Source organism: Triplophysa dalaica, chromosome 15 (genome assembly GCF_015846415.1).
Source record: "Triplophysa dalaica isolate WHDGS20190420 chromosome 15, ASM1584641v1, whole genome shotgun sequence".
Lineage (NCBI taxonomy): Eukaryota > Metazoa > Chordata > Actinopteri > Cypriniformes > Nemacheilidae > Triplophysa > Triplophysa dalaica.
Genome location: NC_079556.1, coordinates 22,474,414 through 22,498,841, shown reverse-complemented (window position 1 = coordinate 22,498,841; position 24,428 = coordinate 22,474,414). Strand labels below are relative to the sequence as shown.

Genomic DNA, 24,428 nt, shown 5'->3' with positions numbered 1-24,428 from the left:
CTGGTGGCATTTGGCAGACACTTTTACCCAAAGGGACTTAGATTGCTTTATCCTATACATTTATCAGAGGTATGTGCAATCCCCTGGGATCAAACCCACAACCTTGTGTTGTTAACACAATGCTCTTTACACTGAGCTACAGGAAAGCTGTATAAATGTTTACCTAAATGTCATTGTGTGTGCATTGGCTTAACATATAGTGTGACAAACAATGTGCCTTATTAATGTTAATTATTAAAAACATATTTGTTTACAATGTTCCATTGTTTCGTAGGACAAGACTCCACTCTTCTCGCCCAAAAAATTTAGCTTGTGAGCCTCATCAGCGGTAGACCAATCACAACGGACTAGTCCATCTGACAAATCACATGACACCAGCCTACCGGGGAAGGAGGGGATTACACAGATGAATCACAGAACGAATGATTTGAGAGTCAGTAGTAAGAAGTACGGTAAGAAAAACTGCATGTTATTACGAAATAATTGTGTTTTTACACCTTCTATGTACATACACTTGTTGTTGGACACTCCAGAAACCAAAGTAGGACCTTAAACATCTCTAGTTATGTAACCTTTAATGGAATTGGCGGAGGTTAATCTAACATCAGCGGTCTCCCGGTGAGCAAGGAAGTAAAGCTCCAATGATGAAGCGTCTCAGCCGGTAGCACCAGTTCTCCTCTGACACGTTACAGCAGCAGTCAGTGAATTTAGAGTAATAGTTAGAGTGAATGTTGACGATAAACACGGAGGAAATAACAACCCAAGTGTGGCTCAAGGACCTGCTCTGGTTTAATCTTTCTCATCTAACACAACAGGTTTGATTTGGTTACTGGTGGTGGTGGTTAAAACTGATCTCTGCATTGCGGTGACATCAGACACATTCGATGGTTTCCGTCTGTTGTAGATGCTGCTCACTTTTCTCCTGAAATAATTCCCCGAGCAAACGTACAACAGCGGATTCAAGCAGCTGTTCGACAAGGCCGCGTAGACGGAAAACTGAGCTCCGATATCCAGGACATGGAACCACTTCTCCTCATCCAGAACCTGAAAGTCACAGAGTATGTCCATGAAGGTGACCACGTGAAGCGGACCCCAGCAGATGAGGAAGAGCAGTGTGACCGTACACACCAGTACAGTGGCTTTCTTATCGCTTCTGTCCTCCCAATAACGTTGCTTCAGGGCCCGGAGGATGTTACCGCAGCAGAACGTGATGGCCAGGAGAGGTAGAGCGAAGCCCAACACGTTCAGCTGGATGTGATGGACGATCCTCCAGGAGTAGTGGGGGTAATGGAGGACACAGTTGACCTTCTGGTGACCCGAGATGTCATGGAGTTCTCTGAAGATGCCTGTTGGGACGCCCATTCCCATACCGAAGAGCCAGAGGGAAAGGCAGAAGACTTTGGCGTAGCGTTTGCGCCGGAGCCATCTGGCCTTCATGGTCAAGACGAGAGCCAGGTAACGGTCTACGTTCACCATCACCAGCATGTAGATGCTCGTGTACATGTTGACGATGATTGACATGTTGACGACCTTGCACATGAACTCTCCGTACGGCCACATGAAGTAGTTGAGGATGTTCATGGCCCAAAACGGCAGACAGACGAGCACGACGAGGTCGGCCAGCGCCAGGTTCCCCAGGTAGATCTCCGGTACGGTCCATCGGCTCCTCTGCAGCGAGAACACCAGCAGTACAAACGTGTTTCCCAGAATCCCTGTCAGACACACGATGAAGATGTACGGCGGGATGATGGTGTGTACCAGTCGCCACTCTGTTGTGTTGAAATAATCCAGATATGGAGGCGTTACGTTTGCATCTGAGGGCTGAAGCGTCGGAGACATCACAAGCTGTTCTGCCTGCATCCTACAAGACAAAAAAGATTCAACTGCAACATTTATAATCATGAAGGTTTGTTCTTGTAGGAGATTCATATCAGATATATACTGTATGTTTGGTTACACAGACAAGACCTAAGGTCCAAACTCAAATATGTGTTTGAGTCGACTGAAAAAAACTTATCTTAAAATATATCATATTTGCCATTGTTTTGTTTCTGGGTATTTTTATGAAAAGGGACTAATCTAAGGCATAGTTCTGACTGTGAAACCGGTCCATAGTGTTTTAGGGGTGCAATGAGACTGGAATGGGATTCATACATAATAAAAACGGATTTCAACTGGCAGATTTATTTACAAAAATAGTTCAAAAATATTCAACATTTACACCTTAATTGAATCTTCTTAATGGAAATTAATAAAATGAAATCTAATATAATATAATAGATCTGTCACTGAAAATACAAATGAACTAACGATCAAGAAAAGCTAAACTGTAAAATAAATGTTTTAAAAGATAAAAAAACAAGTTGAAACAAAATATCTATTGTTACATCTTGAATAAAGAAATGCATGGGGCATCACCAGCACGGGGTAAAAGGCGCACAATATTGATACAACATAATATGGTTTCAATAATGTTTAAGGCAATAATACTTGTTCAAAATGATCATTCATTTTTTATTCATTTATGTTAATATTTATAATAATTCAATTTTGTTCCATAAACATACTTTCATTAAAATGTGTAAATATCACAATATAAAAGAAAAATATTAAAAATTTGAAAGATTTTGAAAGCATTTAAGATCTCATAATAATTGAATATAGATTTACAGTAGTAACAATAAATGATAATTTATGATATCATATGATATGACCTCATATTTTAAATATAATGGTTTAACTATAAATATGGTGATTATCTCTAAGGTGGACACCCAATTTAATATCTGATGTTTACAATCTGAATCTAATCCCGTTATCAGCCAGCTGTTTATCATCATGTTAATGTCATGTGACTTTAGCTCCAACAGCAGGGCTGCTTTTCATCCCAAATACCATACTTTACATATTCTTCTGTTGTTGAAAAAGTGTTGCTTTAATTAACTTGAAAACTAAAAGAATAATTAACAAGACCTTTATCTCACAATATATTGAATAATTTTAGCCATTCTCATGTCCTAAATCTACAACCTTTTGAAAAACACCAAATATTAGATCAAATTAGTACCAAATGAAGTTTGCGCAGCTGCCAGTGATCCTGTCAATGATCAGCTGAATTTCCACAAGTAGAGAATCAAAAGTGTCTTTGACCCCATGGAGCCTTTAGCACCGTCGTACACAACTCTGTTTAAGGTTATCAATATAGAGAGAGAGTTGAAATGAAGAATTATGTGCATGTGATGATCTACAGCTGTGAGGATAGACACTGTGACTTCATACATGCATTAAAAATCACATCATGAGAATCAGAAAAGTGAGGATTCTGTTAAAAGCTCCAGTGTTGTTTGTCTGCAGAGGACACTGTGATATTTTGTCATCCAATGATATTTTCAGTGTCTGAAGACTTTTGGCAGTTTATGAATTGTAAAAAGAATAAAAAATGTTTTACCTCTTTTACAGTTTTCCTATCGGAGCGTTTGTTTCAATATTCCTCACCTCCCAATGTTCTGTGATCCTCTAAAAGAGACGGAGAACAGTCCTGTCCACATGAACACATTTCTCCCCCCACAGCCGTTGAGTTACAATCTGTTTATACTTCTCCATCTGACACACCAATAATCCTCTGACCAGAGACCAACTCCGTCTCAGACCCAACTGTATATCTCATACTAGTGCTTGAAATGTTTATTATATTGTGATAGAATACATTATTTATATATATTATATGTGACCCTGGATCACAGAATCAGTAGCACTGGAACATTTTTAGTAAAGGACAAATATATTGTAAGGGTCAAAATTATCAAATTTTCTTTTATGCCAAAAATCATTATGATATGAAGTAAAGATCATGTTATATGAAGATATTTTGTAAATTTCATACCATAAATATATAAAAACTTTATTTTTGTGTGTGGATGTCCTGCCACAGTGCCTCTGATGAACAATTTCATAGGCCATTTTCTCAAAATCTCAATTTCAAAAAATTGACCCTTAAGACTTTTGTTGTCCAGGGTCACATATTTGTTATTCTTTTGCATGCGTTGATTTAGACAAAATGTAAAATGTTGTTTCTTGCTGTCGTTTTCTTAAAATCATTGGGAATAAAAGTGTCTGCTAAATGAGTACATGAAAAAAAAGTAACTGAAGGTTTATAAACGATTAACACATGTTTCTTTTATTTGTATATTTTACACATTAACACACTTTTCAAGCCTAAAGTTCATTTTCAACAGTTAAGCAAATGGATCAGAAATAGTGCAGAACACTTTTAAAACAATAAAAAAAGAGAAAGATTTAATCCGAAATGAATGTTCAATTATCATTTTAAATAAATAATTCATTCATAATTGACTGTTTGAAAGATTTGTTTCAGAAGTAAATGGACTTAAAAACGTTTTGACTTGTAATGAGAAGCATTGGCCAGCAGAGGTCAGAATCTGGTGAGCTCTGTGCAGCGCTCGTTTGAGTTCATCATCACAGGAGAGATGTGTTGACGCTTTATCATCCTCTCAAACACACTTTGAGCTCTTTGTCTGAAGTGTTTCCCCACGATCACATACAGAAAGGGATTCAGCGAGCTGTTGCTGTAACCCATGTATGTGGAGAGCTGGTTGCCTATGTCCAAACCGTCAATCCACACGCAACCACACACAACCCCAAAGTAATACAGCGTGTCCAGAAAGATAAAAACATGATACGGCAGCCAGCACAGAACAAAGACGGCCAGAACCACGAGGACCAGAAGCGCCGCCCTCCGCTCGCTCCTGAAAGACGAACTCCTCCTGACCCGCGTGTCCTTCAGCACACGGATGATGTGATAACTGCAGAACGACACCAGCGGCACGGGAATGAGAAACCCCACCAGGATCACCGTCACGTTGTAGCGGAGTCTCCAGGCGCCGTGAGGATAATCGATGAAACAAGCTTCAGCATCGAACTCTGGGAAGAACTTCACAGAGCGGAACAGCAGAGCCGGGAGACTCAGGAGGAAGGAAGCCACCCAAATCACCAGACACGCCAACTTGGCTCGGCAGACGGCACGGAACCGGGCCACGGACACGGGCCGGGTCAGCACCAGGTAACGGTCCAGACTCACCAGACTGAGGAACATGATGCTGCAGTTGTGATTCATGGCGATGACAATGCTCACCAGACGGCACATTGGCTCTCCGAAGGTCCAGTTGAAGCGGCGCGTGACCGTGATCACCCAGAAGGGCAGGCAGCACGCCAGGAGGAAATCCGCTGCTGCGAGGTTACCCAGGTAGATGTCCGCCACGGAGCATGTGCACCGGTGAAAGCAGAAGACACCGAGGACGAAGGCGTTGCCGAGGAGACCCAGGACACAGATGACGGACATGTACGCCGGCTGCATCAGATACAACCAATCCCACGCCTCCGTTTGCTCACACTCCGTCATGTCAAGCGCACTTGTGTTGAAAACCATCACACCTGAGGCCGGATTTCAGTTCAGCACCAGAAGTCTCAATTCTGAGCAACCGAAGCTCAGCTCATATATACTGAATCCTGCTGGTACACTGAGTGATGTGAAATATACAAGCGCTCTTTAGGCCCTTGACAGATGAAAGGAAAAGCAGCGAGACACAATGAACACGTGTGTTTTAATGGACGTGAAGGTGAAATGAACAGATGGACATCACACTTGTGTGCATTTGCAGATAAAACACACACTCTGGATAAACACTTACAGATGGTTGTCGTTAGGTCTGTGTAGATACTGTGGTGACCCGTGGATGTCTGGTATTTGATTTTGGTGAAAGAATAAACGTAATCAGCTCTTAAAACACATCATGTGAAGAAAACCCAGAAGCACATCGAAAGCAGTGATCACATCTAATCTCAGCCATGTCTTTGGCAGCATGTGCATTGTGTTGTGATATCTTGTCAATGATTCACACTTATATTTATTGCGCTTGACGCTAATGCACTTTTATATTTACCAACCCTGAATTGATGATATGTGTCTTTAGTTATGTTAAAGGGGTCATTCGCAGAAAGTGCGTGTTTTTCTTTTGTCTTTTGTGTGTAATAAGTTGCCCATGCATGTATTAGACACGTGAAATTGCAAATATTTAAGTGTCGGAACAAAAGATGTATTTTATCTAAAAGCGAATGGTCACCCAGACCTGCCTGAAACACCTCGTGTAACCACACCCCCACAATATGACGTCAGCTCGTGGAGTGATTTGATTAACACCGCCCAAATCTACACGCAAGTAATGTGGGTAGTCTTGTAAAAACTCTCATTGTACCGGCGCCGACACAGCCTGATGTTCCGAATATTTGAATAGGCGTTACATTTCCATGCAGTATTCGACCAATCACTACGCACTAGTGACATGGCCAATCATGGCACACCTCGCTTTTCAGAGCCATGAGCTTTGTAAAATACCAGCGCGTTTCTGAGAGCCGGAGCAAAGAGGAGATACAAACATGCACGATGTGTGAAAAAATACAGCGATTTTTTACCTTAAATCGTGTAGACACATTAAGTTACATCTAAAACAAACAATAATATTCCTATTAGCCAAGTCAAGTGACACCTTTAAGTTAAAATATAAAGAATTGACTTGACGTGTGTGTTTTTATGTGGTTGGAAAAATGTACCTCAAAAAAATTCAGTGCCTTCAAATATAAGATTGAATTTCAGACGGTGGTGTGAAACTGCTGACAGACACCACAGATGTAGCCAAGAGATTTGTTTATAATGAGCAGTGTTTTAGGGTTTGAAAGAGGAATAGAGAGAGATTCCAAATACACACGCAGAATTCCTGAAAGTGTCATTTAGTCTTTCTGTATTACTGACCACTGTCTCGATGTGACGAGCTGCGGCTGGAAAAACACACACAGTGAGGAAACACTGGAGAGACGGTCACACAATGTTGCATTTCACCAACTAACAATTTTCTTGCTCTGGAAAGACGCTCTGGATTTTCTTTAAAACACACAGTCTGCACACATCTACATTCTTTGGACTTTTTTAGGTAAAATATATCTATTTTTTCCCTATTGGAATTTTGGATCCTCACCACCGTTTCCACTGGCCGGGGGGGCTGCTTTCTTTATTTCATGTATTTATCTCTCCCTTATCTTAAATGTGTGCTTAAAATATTTTGCTTTTAAAGTCGATATGTTTTATATACAGGTGCTTTATAAAGCTCTGTACAGATAAAGTTGACTTGACTTGAAAGTTGACTTTTTTAAAGCAGCGATATGTTGTTATTTGTGTACGGGAAGCATTCCAGTAATGTGGTTCATTAAACAGACATTTTCTACAAAATTGTGTAATTAAATAAAGAATAAAACAACAGACGTTTTTTAACTTGTTGTTAACATAAACATAAATTTGTTGTTATTCATTTGTATAAAAAAAGGAAGAACAGGATTTTGGAAAAAGAAAAGAATAACAAACTCAGAACCAGTGAGGGTCTTGAAGGGACCAGCCCAGTTTAAAAAAACTCTAAGACAGAATAATATGAATAAATTAACAAGTCTGTAATTGAATTTTCTGTACGGATGTTATATCATGGGAAATGTGCTTAGAATGTCCAATTGCTGTGGTCAAACAGTTTTCTTTTGTCCATCCCATCAAAATCAATGTAAAACAGAATGAACAGATGAAATGAGATGAATTAGAATAGAGGAAACAGCCACTGAACAGCAGCATTAACCTTCAGAATCTTGTTTTCTGCGCTACTGTAAAATTCAACATTCATTAAAAATCCTCCATCATCAACATACATGACACAAAACACATAAACACAACACACATGTATGTCAACTAAGATCCTTATGTGCCTCTTCCTCCATCTCATCAGATTATATCTAAAATGTTGTGAGCGTCTTCATGGTGAATGTGGTTTGTGATGTCATCGATCCACTTGTGTCTTTTTTTCTTTCAGTGAGTTGTTTTGTTACCTCTTTCACCTTCTTCCTAAAGTTCTTGCCCACGATCACATACAGTACGGGGTTCAGCACGCTGTTGCTTAAAGCCAGATACGTGGATATTTGATTGGAGATGTCCACACCCGCTTCAACGCTGCATCCGTCGAGAGCTCCCAGCCTCAGCAGAATATCCAGCACGGTTACCAGATGAAAGGGCACCCAACACAGCAGAAACGCCGTCAACACCACCAGCACCAGGAACGTGGCCTTGCGCTCGGTGTTCTCGGCATTAAAGCGCTCCATAACCTGCGCGTGGAGAGCTCGGACGATCTTCCACGTGCAGTATGAAATCACCAACAGCGGCACGACGAAACTCAGCAAGATGAGTAAGATGTCACACGCGAGGCCCACCTCTGGTCTCGGGTATGTCAGGATACAAGCCGTGACGTTGAGATCGGGAATGTGTTGGGTGTCTCTGAAATGAAGGGTGGGGATGTTTAGAACCAGCCCCAGACACCAGATGGCCACGCAGCTGAGTTTGGCGTACCGGGGCCTTCGCATTCTCCCGCGGGACATGGCGTGGACCAGCGCCACGTAGCGATCACCGCTCACCAGCACCAGTAAATAAATACTGCAGAACATGTTCATTCTGATGCCCGTGTTGACCAGACGGCACATCAGCGAGCCGAACGGCCAGGCGAAACCGTTGGCTATGTTTACGGCCCAGAAGGGCAGACACAAGACCAACAGGAGATCCGCTGCGGCCAGATTTCCCAAATACACCTCCGCCACCGTGCACGCTTTCTTATGGAGACAGAAGACCAGCAGGACGAAGACGTTACCGAGGATTCCCAGAATGCAGATGATGAACATGTACGCAGGCTGCATGACGTACAACCAGTTCCAGATCTCCAAGTTTGGACACTGGGTCTCATTGGTCAGATTGCCGGAGACGCTCGGAGAAAGAGGAGTGAGGACGGACGGTGTCGTCTCTTGAAGGTTTCGCTGCATGTTTCCGCTGTGCAAAGAATGAAGAGTTAGTGATCACAGATCTTTCCAAACACACTTCTGTATGCGTCTTCTGTCGAGAAAACATTCTGCTCAACATCCACGTTTGGATGTTGTCATGCAGGAAAAGCTTGAGAATGAGTAAAGAGAACAGATGTTTCGTTTTAGGTGAACTAACACTGAAGTCTTTCTTGTCAATTCCGGCAAATGAAATCATAGGAGTGTTTTGGAGTTGCATAATATGAGAATGTTTCAAGATCGATGAGGAATATGTGTGAAAAAAACACATTACAAGTGAAGGAAAAACAAACTTGAACACATTTCACAAAGAACAAAAGATTGAACAAAACGCGAGTTACACAAAAGGTTGACAGACTAAAAAATAAAGATTCTTATAAGAAGTTTTGACTAAACGACTGAAAGGTTCCACAAATGATTCTTCTGTGGCATCACTGCATTTGTGTACAATATATAAAGTATAATATACAGCCCTGGACAAAATGAAGAGATCTTTCCAAATGTTAATTTAATCATCATGTCTAGATGTATTGTGGTCATTTCAGTCCAGCGTTTGTTGAATTTCAACCAAATCAAACCTCAGTAATGACATAAAGTCATCCAACAGCAATGTGAAAGACTGACAGCGTGAAAACTGAGAGAAAAATCATAAAAACATCTGTTGTGTTGCTTCAAAGTGAATCTGAACTTGTTTTCTTTTCAGTATTTTAGGTGTGAAACACAGAGCATATTGTCTGTTATCTTCACATGTTTCTCCAGTTTTCATTTCTTAAAAATAAATGCAAATAGACACAATATTTTTGCTTGAAATTTGGTAGAAATATTGTTAGTAGTTCACAGAATGGAACACAAATGATCATTTGACCAATACACATACCTGTAAATAACAATAATAATCTCTTAATTGTTTCTGTGGGTGTATGTATGTGGGTAAGTGTGTTTGGTTTTATAGCCTTCCAAAAAAACATAATAAGCAACACAAAAAGCTGTACAAATGTTTTCATTGACAGTATTTGATGAGTAATAAATGAACTGTAGCTTTTAAAGCTTTGAAATGACACTGAAACTTGAAACATGTTACTTTTGTGACCACATGTTACAATAGACAACAATGTGTCACACGAGGGACTTTTCATTCACAGTTATCCATCTCTTCTTGTAAAAGTTTCAGATATGAAGAAAGCACACACTTGATTAGTTCTTATCTAATCCTGATGAAAGAAGAAAGTTCAAGAATTTAAAGCGGCACAGAGGTGAACACAAAGAACATTTGGTTGAAATGACATTTGTGTGGTTTTGAGAGTAAAGCACGTACCTCTTTCACTGAAAGCAAATCCAGATGTTCTGCTCCTGCTGTCTAGAGCTTTAGTGAGCGCTCGGCACGGCCTGTCTCTTTAAAGAGAGAGAGAGAGAGAGAGAGAGAGAGAGAGAGAGAGCTAAAGGTTTGTGTGATGTCATTCTGAAACAAGAGACTGATCTCTCCTCCTGCCTCTGCTTTTCCTCCCTTTTTTATTTTACTGGAATGAAGTCTGGATTGAATATATACACTAAAGTACATTGACTCACATGTTCTCTCAGAGAGATGTGAGAATAACTGACTGCATTTCTTCACTTTCTTCAATGGGTTTATGTTGTCTTGTCTGTGGGTTTTAAATGATCTCACGAGTGTATGAAAGTGTTTAGAGATCCAGCTGCTGTTTACATCATTATCTGCAGATATGTGAGATTTTATGGTTAGATTAGTTTTCTGATGACGTTTGTCTTGTGGGTGGTTCTAAAAAGGTCAGAAATGGACATTGGACAGATGTTTTCTGAGATATCATGATGAATTCCAAACAGAAAATAGCCTACATGAAAAATAAAAGTACACCAACATTCAACATGTCAAGACATTTTTTATTCAAATACTGTAATGAAAGAAAGTGAATGAGATGAAAGCATTACTGATGCTGAGCGCTCCTCCAGAGACCACCAGAAGCATGTCTCCATCCGCACAAAATGAAAGGCCTATTTAGCACTTCCCAAATACTGACTGTATACTGTAAGAGCTTTTATTGATCTGTTGGGAATAATAACTGCAATGGAAAAAATTACTTTCTTCCGTAGTCTTTTTTTCAGATTTTTCTCCAGTTCGTGTTTTAAGTCAAAAATATGACAATTTAGTGAATTTGTGCTTAAAACAAGCAAAAACAATTCCGCAAATGGGGAAAGAAAATGGGGACTCCAGAGGCAGCTGACAGGTACTGACAGGCCAAGCGGATGGCAGCCCGGATGGTTGGGGATGCAAAAACTCGGGCCTGGCAGGAGTTCGGTGAGGCCATGGAGAAGGACTATCAGTCGGCCTCGAAGAGATTCTGGCAAACCATCCGGCGCCTCAGGGGGGTAAGCAGTGTCCTACCAACGCTGTTTACAGTGGAGGGGGGCAGCTGTTGACCTCGACCGGGGATATCACCGTGCGGTGGAAGGAATACTTCGAGGATCTCCTCAATCCCGGCGTCACGTCTTCCATTGAGGAAGCTTAGGCTGAGGGCTCGGAGGCGGACTCGCCCATCACCCGGGCCGAAGTCACCGAGGTAGTCAAGAAACTCCTCGGTGGCAGGGCACCGCGGGTGGATGAGATCCGCCCTGAGTACCTCAAGTCTCTGGATGTTGTGGGGCTCTGCAGGATCGCGTGGGGGTCGGGGACAGAGCCCTTGCACTGGCAGACCGGGGTGGTGGTCCCTCTTTTTAAGAAGGGGGACCGGAGGGTGTGCTCGAACTATCGGGGATCACACTTCTCAGCCTCCCCGGGAAAGTCTATACCAGGGTACTGGAGAGGAGAATCCGGCCAATGGTAGAACCTCGGATTCAGGAGGAACAGTGTGGTTTCCGTCCCGGTCGTGGAACACTGGACCAGCTCTATACCCTCTCAAGGGTGCTGGAGGGTTCATGGGAGTTTGCTCAACCAATCCACATGTGTTTTGTGGATATGGAGAAGGCATTCGACTGTGTCCCTCGTGGCATCTTGTGGAGGGTGCTCCGGGAGTATGGGATTCGGGACCCTTTGCTAAGGGCTATCCGGTCCCTGTACGACCGGAGCAGGAGCTTGGTTCGCATTGCCCGCAGTAAGTCAGACTTGTTTCCGGTGCATGTTGGACTCCGGCAGGGCTGCCCTTTGTCGCCGGTTCTGTTCATAATTTTTATGGACAGAATTTCTAGGCTCAGCCAGGGGCCGGAGGGCATTGGGTTTGTGGACCACACGATTTCATCTCTGCTCTTTGCGGATGATGTCATCGTGCTGGCCCCATCAGACCAGGACCTTCAGCATGCACTGGGACGGTTTGCTGCCGAGTGCGAAGCGGCTTGGATGAGAATCAGCAATTCCAAATCTGAGGCCATGGTTCTCAGTTGGAAAAGGGTGGCTTGCTCACTTCAGGTAGGCGGAGAGTTCCTGCCTCAAGTGGAGGAGTTCGAGTATCTGGGGGTCTTGTTCACGAGTGAGGGAAGGATGGAACGGGAGATTGACAGACGGATCGGTGCAGCTTCTGCAGTAATACGGTAGCTGTACCGGTCTGTCGTGGTGAAGAAGGAGCTGAGCCGCAAGGCGAAGATCTCGATTTACCGGTCAATCTACGTTCCCACTCTCACCTATGGTCATGAGCTGTGGGTCATGACCGAAAGGACAAGATCACGGATACAGGCGGCCGAAATGAACTTTCTCCGCAGGGTGGCTGGGCGATCCCTTAGAGATAGGGTGAGAAGCTCGGTCACTAGGGAGGAGCTCAGAGTAGATCCGCTGCTCCTCCACATCGAGAGGGGCCAGCTGAGGTGGCTCGGGCATCTTTTCCGGATGCCCCCTGGACGCCTTCCCGGGAAGGTGTTCCGGGCATGTCCCACCGGGAGGAGACCCCGGGGAAGACCTAGGACACGCTGGAGGGACTATGTCTCCCGGCTGGCCTGGGAACGCCTCGGTGTCCCCCCGGAAGAGCTGGAGGAAGTGTCCAGGGAGAAGGAAGTCTGGGCATCCCTGCTTAGACTGCTGCCCCTGCTACCCGGCTCCGGATAAGCGGTAGAAAATGGATGGATGGATGGATGGATGGGAAAGAAAAATAACCTTAAATCTTGAGTGACTATGAAATTGTAAACCTTAAATCAAGATTTGTTTTAAGCAAAACTCACTGAAATTTCATATGTTTTTACTAGAAACAAGACTTATTTTCTAAGGTCATTTTGCACATCAAGAAAATGCTTCTTGATTCAAGAATATTTAGACATTTTTACTGGAAAACAAGAATATATTTTTTTTGCAGCAGTCGGCAGATGTGAACCACTAATGCATGAGCAACATGTATTTAACAAATATATACTGTAATAATATCCAAAAGCAACTTCTGTCATCATTTATTCCCCCACATGTGGTTGTAAACCTATGTGTGAGTCTCTCTTCAGTGGAACACAACAGAAGATATTTTATGAAATGTTTTCTGTTGTGTTTCACTGAAGAAAGAATCACAAAAATAATCTTGAATTAAGGTTTACAATTTCATAGTCACTCAAGGTTTAAGAAGTCTATGAGGTTCAGTGTTGTTTGATTATCAACATTCTTCAAAATATCTTCTTTTATCTTCTGTAGAAGAAAGAAACTCATACAGGTTGACACAAGGATAAAGAAATGATGACAGAATTCTCATTTCTGTTGGTGTTCAGACTGTAGATATACAAATTCATTTAATGACTTTCAGAACAGTTTCCTAAATAAAGAGAGCAGTGAGCTGATAGTGAGGATGATGCGTGTCCCAAAACCCAATTAACCATAAAAAAGAAAAATCACAGATGTCTTTAATCTCTCAGTCGTTTCTAGTGATACTGATATTAAACAGAGAGGAAATGAACCAAACACACATTATTTATTCTATTCTGTCAACAAACACATTCGATGGATAAAGACACTTGGCGGATCTTGAACAAACAGAAGGAAGTTACAGTGTGTCTTTAGCACTACGTTTCTATGTTGAAATAAAAAGAAAATTTTCATTTGTTGATTTTAAGTCTGGAATATATTTTTAAAGTGGTTTTGGGGTTTTAAATAGAGGCCCAAAGAGTTTCAGCTGTGGAAAGTTTTGAGAATGGAACGTTGATGTTGACACAATAGAAACTTTAACTAACACCGAGCAACAGGACTCTTACTTTTACACAATCATCTGAAATAACAGTCAGCTCTTGTTTTTTGTATTCCTGTAAGAAAAGACAAATGCAAACTTGAGCTAAAATGCTTGTTGAATTTAATGAGGACCAAAGAAATCCAAACAAGAGACGAAACAACTGCTGTCGTTTTAACTCACATTTAATTCAACAGCCAAAACCTCAAACTGCTGCAAAACATGTCTGAGATTCATCATCATGGGTGTGACCAGCGGCAGATGCCGGACACGTGGAGGGTTTGTGATGTTTTATAACATCTGTCTCACCCACAACGAGCTGTGGACCTCTGCCACCCCGACCTCAAGCTCAACAAACATAAGAACTGCTCACTTTTACACTCAATCTCACTTAGACATGAAAATAACAAAACATACCATGCTGTTACTGTGGGGTCTTTCGCATGTTATGTGTGTGTTTATTAGAAACATCTCATGCAATTATCAAGATTGTTTGTTGGTTTTATAATATGGTTCCATGATAATTCGTTATGGGTCAAAGATGTTGAGATACAACCCATCAAAAGAAATGAACAGAAGTGATTTTATCTCCATAGAAAGCACATTAAATGTCTACTTTATGGTCAAAATAAAATGAAATAATGTGATTGTCATGCAGACACAATATTTATGGACAAATTCAAACAACATGCTTATTCTGACTTATTCATATTGACAAATTGACACATCAAAATATATAAAAGAATAAGGGAGCACATTACATTTTATTGTGCTTTAAATAAGTAAAAAAATCAACATATTTTTGGCTCAGAAAAACAAAAATTAAATTAAATTAGACAGAAAACCATTGCATTTTTTGACAACAATTTAAAGCCGCATTACACTTATTGTTTTTATGCTTGAACACTTTTACGTCTTTGACCCATGTACTGTGTATATATATATATATATATAGGCCTGTATTATTTCTATACTTATAAAGAACATTTGTAATCCTATTACTGTGAAGTATGGGTTAGGGGTTGGTCATATTGGCATGCCTTCATTTATTTACAGTAACATCAAAATAAAAACTCATCGCTGGTCAAAACGATACTATATGAAAATGGCAACGATCACCAATTCAGTCCCATAATAAATGCCTCCAGTATCAGAGAAGTGAGCTGCTGTTTATCTTTCAACACAAATGTTATTTCCAGCATTTTGCACCGTTGATGTCACATCGGTGTGTATCCTCTCACACACACACACACACACTCATTGCACAAGTATGTGAGTGATTATAAACAGAAGCTGATAATGAAATCTCAGGCGGTTGCAGTGATTTTATTGAAGTCCTGTCTTCAGGGGTTATGGCATCATACACCACATGTCCAATTATTGTATTGTCTTTTTTTGTTTATTCTTTAATATTTGTTTTCCGGGGTGTGAATAGCTCTGTCTTCTCTTTTCTTCTCTATTTTTTCCTTGATGGCAACATGCATCTCTCTCTCTCTCTCTCTCTCTCTCTGTCTCTCTCTCTCTGTCTCTGTCTCTCTCTCTCTCTGTCTCTCTCTCTCTCTCTCTCTCTCTGTCTCTCTCTCTCACTCTCTGTCTCTCTCTCTCTCTCTCTCTCTCTCTCTCTCTCTCTCTCTCTCTCTCTCTCTCTCTCTCTCTCTCTCTCTCTCTCTCTCTGTCTCTCTCTCGCATGAGCGCGTGTACTCGAAACATTGCCTAAGCCTTATAAAAGCCAGAAACGTCCAATCTGTTTGTTTGTTTCCCTCTTCTGGTTATGTTTGGTACTGTATGTTATGCACCAATGATGTGTTTCAGAGGCAGTTATGTCAGATATAACAGATCATGTTGTGTGATCACTTTTTTCATGTTGATTATTAAAAAAAAGTGAAATCTGTCATGAAAAGTGATCTCAATATAAAAAAACTCCAGCACTATTCACATCAAGTTGATATTTTAGCTTGATGAGTTCCATTGAAATATCATTAAAAAATTGATATTGCTTATTACAAATTAATAAAAGCAATCACACATCTCTAATAACACCACCACCACCATTAATCTCGTTTTTAATAAGAAAATACGACTTTTAAAACATAGACAAAACTGTTTTTATTCTTTATCTGCAAATAAGAGCAACACATTTTCTGCCATGATCAAATAACACTGGTTTCATTTACTACTAAATACAGCTGATACAGTCTTTACATCTGTACAAAAAAAGCTATTATTTAATAATACATCAATTATTGGTCCGAAGAGTTTTACAATATATTGTAAAATATATATAATTTTCTTATATAAGACACACATCTACTAAGAGAATAGTATTGTGAATATCTAAATGTTTATGTATTATTGTTCTGTATAATACAGATTCAGTGTGTGATGGACTGAGATGGGTTTCCATCCTCCCTGAGACCTACATCACATAAGTGCTATAGAACAGAATGGATACGGCAGTACAATGAAAGCACACTCACAAATTAAAATTTCCAATAATTTGCCAATAAACAGGCAGAGCACCTGGCAATGTCCCAGTTTCTTTGTCCCCATGGCAACAATGAAAAAGTGTTGTGTCACCTTGATTTCTGTCTTATGTGTCGGCTAAAACTAAATAATGAGACAAACTCATCCCCCAGTGACCCTCACATCTACATCAACTGAAGAGTCTGCTCATTAAAAGGAATTTATCACCATGGCAACCCCTTCCACTGGACCACAGACGTCCAAAACAGTTTAGTCTCCAGGAAGCTAAAACTAAACATAAACAAAAATGCCTTTCTGTTAATTGAAATATAATAAAAGTTTTGCTGAACCATAACCCTATAACTAAATCATCAAAAACTAGCAAAGAAAAAATTACAAATTGCAAAATAGCAAAACAGTAAAATGACCAAAGCTCATAATAAAATTACAATACAATTAACTAAAAGTGAATTGAAAAATAAAAAATAAATGAATTCAAAATAATAAAACAAGAGAAAATAAATAAATAAAATAACACGAGAGGGGTAGGTGAAATGGCATGATTGTACAAAACATTTAAAAGTTTATTTATCAGATTATCAAGCTTTTTGAAAAATTCTAATAAAAACACAGATCAGTATCTCACTCACTCATTAAACATGATACAGTATAATGATTTGAGTCTGAATGATTGTGTGAATGTGTTAATCCAACACATGACATTATACAAAACATTGACCAATAAAAATCAAGTATTCCATCGGGCTGGGTGGAGTCATTATGTGTGCAGCATGTTTGCTTCTGCTGGTGGTGCAGAAAGGATACACGTCCCCTATAATGTGTAAAGATCACAATAACATCAACTCTCAGAAGTTCTTCAGAAGTCTCCTGCAAACACACGCTCAATGCGTAGTTCCCTTGATAGTGAGCAGACAGAGATGAATCTGTAAAACCTCATCCGTAGGTGAACCTTCATCATTCATTCTTGACATCAGAAAGTAAAAGCATAAACCACACCGACCACCACGATGTTCCCGATGGTGGCGATGATGGCGATCCAAAGCCAGATGGCGTCACTGGACACGTGCTGCTCTTGGTCGTGTTGGGCCGGTGCTGAGGCTGAGGGCGGCGCGTTCACACTGGCTGACGAGTTAAAGAGAGAATGTTCCGTGCTGCAGTCATCTGTGTCCATGAACGCTCCGCTCATCACTGGAAACTGAAATCACACAACACATGTCAGAAGATTCAGCAGCTTCAACAGAAAATGTGATAGATGCCGGGGTGTTGCTATGTGTGGTTGCTAGGACCTTTCTCGCTGGTCGCAATGTGACAGCAAAGCTGTTCTGGGTGTTTATTAACACATCCGTCTTTCATTGTGAATGTCATTTAATACCGTGTGATTCACGAACGAATGTCTGAAATCAAGTTATCGCTGGGTATATAGGGTCAGATGGAGCGCAATGCATTGTGGGACACCACCAGTGAGACGACAGAGAACACAGGACATGAACAAGCTGATGAAATGATAAACCAAGATGTTTCCCAGCTGAATCATACATTATTAATAGATAAAACAACAAAGGATGTTTTATTTATGCAGGGAAGGGTCTGAACTCATATATTGCTCGAGCAGTTGTGATAGAAAGTTATTTTAAAGGTGCATCACATTTCAGTGTCTTTCACAGCGAATTAACATCAAACATCGTTCAGCTCATTCATTTTAATGCTAATTGAGTTTTCCGACACAAATGATCTGCTTTAATGTGAAACTACTCCTTGAGAGGAAAACACAGAAGGAAATTTTGGCTCTTGAAACGTGTGTGAATGTCACATCAACTGACAGATTCATCCCTTCATTACTACATATATCTAATGTGTCGCTATATAGTACGCCGCAATAGAGTCAAGATCGTGACGTGAACGTAATAAAACTTCCTCCATATGAATACCATTTTAGTGAATGTTTCTCCTTGAGAATAAACAGAGAGAGAGAGAAAGAGAGAGAGAGAGAGAGAGAGAGAGAGAGACAGAGAAACAGAGAGAAACAGAGAGAGAAAGAGAGAGAGAGAGAGAGAGAGAGAAGGAGAGAGAAAGAGAGAGAAAGAGAGAGAGAGAGAGAGAGAGAGAAGGAGAGAGAAAGAGAGAGAGAGAGAGAGAGAGAGAAGGAGAGAGAAAGAGAGAGAGAGAGAGAGAGAGAGAGAGAAGGAGAGAGAAAGAGAGATATGTGTGTTCTTCTTGAGTAGAGATGTGCTCTCTGAAGCATCTCAGTGTCAGATCAGGTGTGTCCTGACACACAACACACACTTAGTTTCAGGGTGAACACAGTCGGCTGAGAATAACACAACACTCTCTGACAAGTTTTGGGGTTTGACCCAGAGGACACTCTTGCTGGTTTGAACTGGTTATTTGCTGTTTTAAGATGGTCCTGAGCTGGTCAGTGGTGCCGCCAGGGTGTGGCCAGGGGTGGCCACGGCCACCCCTGGCCGACTCCTGGCCACCCCACTGGCCAGTATACATTTTAGTAGCATCAGTTATGCATTTCATCCCTAATGCACAGTCTGGCAGGCAAGCCGCTCTAGACCTTCAATCGCACACAGTAGTCCGCCCCTCCCCCGCCCCTCCGTCCATGCCGCTGTTGCGCAGCGCGTGCCCATCGGTCAACACTTTCAAAATAAGTTAAGAAAGAAGACGAAGAAGACTACCGGTAAGTAAATAAGTCAAAAATATTATTAAGTAAAAGAAGACGGGAATTATGTGTTGTGACGTGCTTTTTAAGTGCCAAATAGTTACAGTATACTGTAACAGCAGCTTTGTGATGTGTCTTTGACACGTTTTGACAAGAGTTACCTAGCTAACGCCATTAGCAGCTGGTGCATGTATATGTTATGTCAATTTTTTTGCGTTTGAGCAAATTGGGTGTGCTGAGTGTAAAATCAAGAAGGACTAGGGCCATAAATCTTGATGACTTTGTGGATGTGTTTGCCAAAAAACATAGCAACAGGCGGATAAAGCTATTCTGAAGCCTAGTAATCAGAATCAGAGACTATTGATCCCTGTTGGGAAGTTATTTTTGTAACAGTAATAATTATTTTTGTTTAACATTAAGCAAAGATATAAAAGTGTCTTACACATACTGTATAGCCTGGTAATCAGAATCAGACTATTGATCCCTGTTGGGAAAGTCCTGTTACATAAAGCAAAGATGTGATTGTTTCTGTCCTTGCTTTTATTTGTATCTGCCAGTATCTGCTTTTCCCCAGTAACTGTTCGGTTTGCAATAAATGCAATAAAAATAAACCATATGCCAAATATAATTGCAAAATAAAATAGAATTGTTGTGCAACTCAAAATGTTAACTGTACTGTTATTAGTCTATGCACATTATATCATTAGTAATATTAAATATAACAAGTATATCAGTAGATGTTTCCTTAAGCTCTCCTGTAGCTCAGTGGTAAGAGCAACGCAAGGTTGTGGGTTCGATCCCAGGGGATTGCAAATACCTATGTAAAATGTATAGGATAAAGCAATGTCTTTGGATAAAAGCGTTTGCCAAAATTCCTAAACATAAATGTAAATGTAAGTCTATCTGATAGTTTTCTACAGGCCGGTTTACTACAACAGTAGAATAAAATTCTGAACAGATGGTTTATAGTTTTGGTGTGCCACCCCAAGATTTTAAGTGGCCCCATCTGGCCACCCCTATGAAAAATTTCTGGAGGCGCCACTGTAGCTGGTTTGTACTGGCTTAATCTGGTTATTTGCTGTTTTAAGATGGTCCTTAGCTGGTTTGTGCTGGTTTGAGCTGGTCATTTGCTGGTTTAAGCTGGTCCTTAGCTGGTTTGCGCCAGTTTCTAAAGTAGAATTAGATCATGAAAATTACATTTCATGCAGTGTGTTATGTTGCTGTGTCTGCCAAGTTGTAAGTCCTGAGGTAAATAAATAAAGTTATAGGCATGTAAAAAAGGCAGTCGACTCTGAATCACTCAAACGAGGCGTGTCTCTAACCGCTGTGTATCTACGTCACTAGACATAGTCCCCGCCTACGTTTTGCTAGTACTGCTGCGAAAGCTTCACTCTCTCCTCCCCAAAACACTGTCGCTTGTTCGTGATGCGTGTCCCGTCTGAAACCTGTGTTCTACGTTGTGCAACTAAGTGTGTCTTATTTCTACTACCAAAGGAAGAACTTCTGAGGAAACGATGGTTATAATTCATTTTCAAATGACACCAGAGGAGTATAACCTCAGGGTTTACTTTGTTTAGCCAATGCATATAACGCTAAGGTTAACATGTACCGTTATTTCTGGGGTTTTAAAGTTTGTTCATCTATCTATGAACTCGGCTAATTTAAGTGTTCAATCTATTATCGTGTTGGATATTTCTTCGTCAGACTCGGGCTCAAACTGGTGAGGTGAAATCCCCGCCATCTCTATCTATACACTGTATATCATATATAACCTGTAAACAGTAATCCAGCAATGATGGTAGACGTTCCATTTGCGACATACGATGAACGCTGTAACAAGTTCAAAGAATCGGAAGGAGGCGGTCACTGGCGAACGTTCAACAACTTTTAACAAAAAATAAACAAACCACAAAACGAAAGTAAAGTGACGGCCAGTCCCGCACGGTCGACTGCCGGTCACACAAACATAATAAAACATCAAATCTAGGCCTGTTCCTCTCTCGTCGTACACTCCGGTCGCTCGTCATTTTATGCTTCCGATCTTCTCCCGTGCAACACACCTGACACTCGCTCTCGTCCCGCCTTGCTGGTTACAAACGCGTTTGACCAATCACGACAGACTACACCACCTGACTAATCACATGACACTAGGCTAGCGGATAGGAGGAGATTAGACGGATGAATCGCAGAACGAATCATTTTAGAATCAGTCAAGAAGTAAGGGAAGAATAATTACCTATTATTACGACATAACAGTGTTTTTACACCTTCTACGAACATAAACTTATTGTTGGACACTCCAGAAACCAGAGTAGGACCTTAAAATCATATGCTACTCACTCTTTAAGATGGTCCTAAGCTGGTTTGTGCTGGCTGCAACTGGTTATTTGCTGGTTTAAGATGGTCCTTAGCTGGTCTGTTCTGGTTTGAGCTGGTCATGTGCAGGTTTAAGCTGGTCTTTAGCTGGTTCATACCGGTTTAAACTGGTCCTAAGATGGTCATGCGCTTGTTAAAGCTGGTCCTGAACCACAAACCAGCTCCCATGCTTCAAAACCTACATTACCAGCATATGCTGGTTTTTTTCAACAGGGTTGATATTGAGATCTTTAATAATATTGACTTTTGATTGCAGACGAGACAAATCTGAGCTCAGTTTGACACATTGTTGATGTCTCTTCTCAAACTAACATGACAGACAAATTTCTAAGAAATATGTGAGACGCACACGAGACTTCAGCTCTCTGTTGAATCTCATCGATTTCTGGGAAAAATAATTCAAAGATCTCTGATTTAAACATTCTTCTTTGATATAATGTTAATGTGGTGCTACTTCTGTTTTGGATTGGTTTTATTTTCTCAGAGAAGGTAAAGCTAAAGTTCATCCGATCAACAGTGAATCTTCAACGAGGCGTTTTAATGTTTTTGACAGAAAGCTACATCAGGATGAAGAACATGTGATGAAAAGTGATGGAAATAGACCCTAAGCAACCCAATGACCGACTTCTACTAGAAGATGACAGAGAGCTTGAGGGTAAAAGTGATATTTTCAAGGAATACACATCAGACAGAGACTACACCCGGACGTCTGCATCCACTGAAGATCATCAGTGACATTTGACATTTGGATTTACCCAACGAAAGTCAACAAATGTTTCACTGTCGTTTTATAACAGAAGAGATTGTGAATGGATTTTCCATCAGTTGTGTCGACGAAGAGAGTTTTTAAAGATTCAAGTAAACATTACCACACTGAAAAAAACAGTCCTAAAATAACAGATGAAGTACTGACAGAAAATGACCAGTCCATTGTCCCTTTATTTCACAGACATTTCTGTAAATGCTTTAATGTAATTTAATCCGGTGCAAAATGTAAAATACAGGTAAACATCTGAATTCCTTCATATAAATATAAAGTATATTGTGCTCTATTTTGACGGATGATAATTTTTTTGAATGCATTGTACAGTAAAGGCAAAGCCAAGCGACTTTAAATTATAAGAACATAGAAACTCACAAAGAGATTATCCTGAGTAATGTTCGACTGCTTTTTGATAGACAGACGGACGGATAGGGCGATTTTTAACAGTGATCTTTTATTATCATTCCATTTACTTAACATGCTCTGATCTTTGTTTATTTTGAACCCAATAAAGTAACATAAAGATGTATTTGTGTGTGTGACTGGGCTCTCAGAAACTGTAAGTGGACGGGTCAGAGTGTCATGACGTGTGAGATTTCTCTAGTCTCTGAAGGAGGTCACGACACTGCCGCACACACACACACACACACACACAAATGAAACACAATTCTGGATCTAAAACATCATCGTAACAAGCCTCGCGGCACAACACACTGAGATGCATCTGTGTCCGCTCGGCCGCTGTGTGCTTGAGGAGAGAAAACTCACGCAGGGGTCACTGACACCACGCTGATGCCCCCCTGCCCCCGCCCCCGGCCTCTGATGTCACACATTACTTCTAGAAAATTCATTTGATTTCAAACACGCCACTCGCCAGATTGCCAAACCAAACCTCTCATTGAGTTCAGCACCTGATGCTCACTTGCGCCGCTGTTGTTTCTATGGCGACGGCAGATGCAGGAGCGAGCGTGTGCGCAGCAGATTAACCGTGAACTTATCAAGACGTCTGATGTGGAGTTTGTGATTCATGAGAGCAGATTAATGGAGCTCACTGTCATCTTTGATATCCGCTCGTCCAACATCTCTCTGTGTGTAAATGTCTCTGCTTCATCAGTTCAGTCTTCACTGTGATCAACACTCCATCACTCACGTCTGTCGAACGAGACATAACCAGTTCATCGTTTCAACTTTATTAACAGAATGAAAAAGGGTTTTGTGGGTAATGGAAGATTATTGTGTTTTGTAAGAATATACAGAGGAAAATGTCTCTAAGGGCTTAGAAGAGCGAATGAGCTCAGAGAAACATCCCAACCAAAGAAATAAAACAGCAGCTCGGTGCTCCTGTGGAGCGTTTCGCTTGCAATGCAAAGGTCGTGGGTTCAATCCCAGTAAACACACATACAGTAGCTTAAATTCACTGTAAGTCACTTTGAATAAAATAATCTGGCAAACACATAAATGTGTAAACACAACAGCATTGACATGTACAGTAATGTTTATGTCAGAAGATCTTTCTCAGTCCAGAATACATTTGGTGAAAAATATTGAGCGTGTCTGATCGCTTACAGAAGCTGTAACTCTCAAGTGTCGCATGTGCTGAAATACAAAGAGCAAACACAGAAGCGTCTCTTACCTGCGCAGCCATGAATGGCAGATCCATGATGATAAACTGAGGTCTGACGTGATGTGTTTCTTCAGACTCGCAGGAGATCGTCACCACAGATTCCTGATGTTCTCACTGACGGACGCAAGAGAGTCTTAAACCCCAAAGATTCATCCTTCAAACACAGAAACAAAAGGACGAGTGAAGAGAGACACGCCAGCACGGACAGACACGACACCAGTCCTGAGGATGTGAGGAGAGACGCTCGCTGTCTCACTGACACACACACACACACACTCTCTCTCTTCCTCCACACACGCAGACGCTCTTTCTCTCTCTCTCTATCTCTATTATATACACACACACACTCTTTCTCACAAACATAAACAGGCAAACTCTCTCTCTCTCTCTCTCACACACACAAACAGATGCTCATTCTCTCCCTCCCTCTCTCACAGGCACGCACAC

The 24,428-nt window shown here is 41.0% G+C and overlaps 4 protein-coding genes across 4 annotated transcripts; all 4 read right to left on the bottom strand.

Moving 5' to 3' along the window:
- Window positions 1-678: 678 nt before the first annotated feature.
- Window positions 679-1,873, bottom strand: bdkrb1 (bradykinin receptor B1). The gene has a single exon (XM_056768410.1). It carries the CDS (start codon window positions 1,858-1,860, stop codon window positions 790-792), a length of 1,071 nt encoding a protein of 356 aa, XP_056624388.1. The 5' UTR covers window positions 1,861-1,873; the 3' UTR covers window positions 679-789.
- Window positions 1,874-4,432: 2,559 nt separating this feature from the next.
- LOC130436791 (B2 bradykinin receptor-like) lies at window positions 4,433-6,332 on the bottom strand. The gene has a single exon (XM_056767742.1). It carries the CDS (start codon window positions 5,444-5,446, stop codon window positions 4,433-4,435), a length of 1,014 nt encoding a protein of 337 aa, XP_056623720.1. The 5' UTR covers window positions 5,447-6,332.
- Window positions 6,333-7,054: 722 nt separating this feature from the next.
- On the bottom strand, window positions 7,055-10,279 carry LOC130437016 (B2 bradykinin receptor-like). Its single transcript, XM_056768116.1, has 2 exons — window positions 10,247-10,279; window positions 7,055-8,923 (listed from the first exon to the last, which is right to left on the bottom strand). Exon 2 carries the CDS (start codon window positions 8,914-8,916, stop codon window positions 7,846-7,848), a length of 1,071 nt encoding a protein of 356 aa, XP_056624094.1. The 5' UTR covers window positions 8,917-8,923; window positions 10,247-10,279; the 3' UTR covers window positions 7,055-7,845.
- A 6,817-nt stretch (window positions 10,280-17,096) lies between these two features.
- LOC130437225 (uncharacterized protein C14orf132) lies at window positions 17,097-24,296 on the bottom strand. Its single transcript, XM_056768467.1, has 2 exons — window positions 23,991-24,296; window positions 17,097-17,748 (listed from the first exon to the last, which is right to left on the bottom strand). The coding sequence occupies exons 1-2, from the start codon at window positions 24,015-24,017 to the stop codon at window positions 17,524-17,526; spliced, it is 252 nt and encodes an 83-aa protein (XP_056624445.1). The 5' UTR covers window positions 24,018-24,296; the 3' UTR covers window positions 17,097-17,523.
- Between the last annotated feature and the right edge of the window lie 132 nt (window positions 24,297-24,428).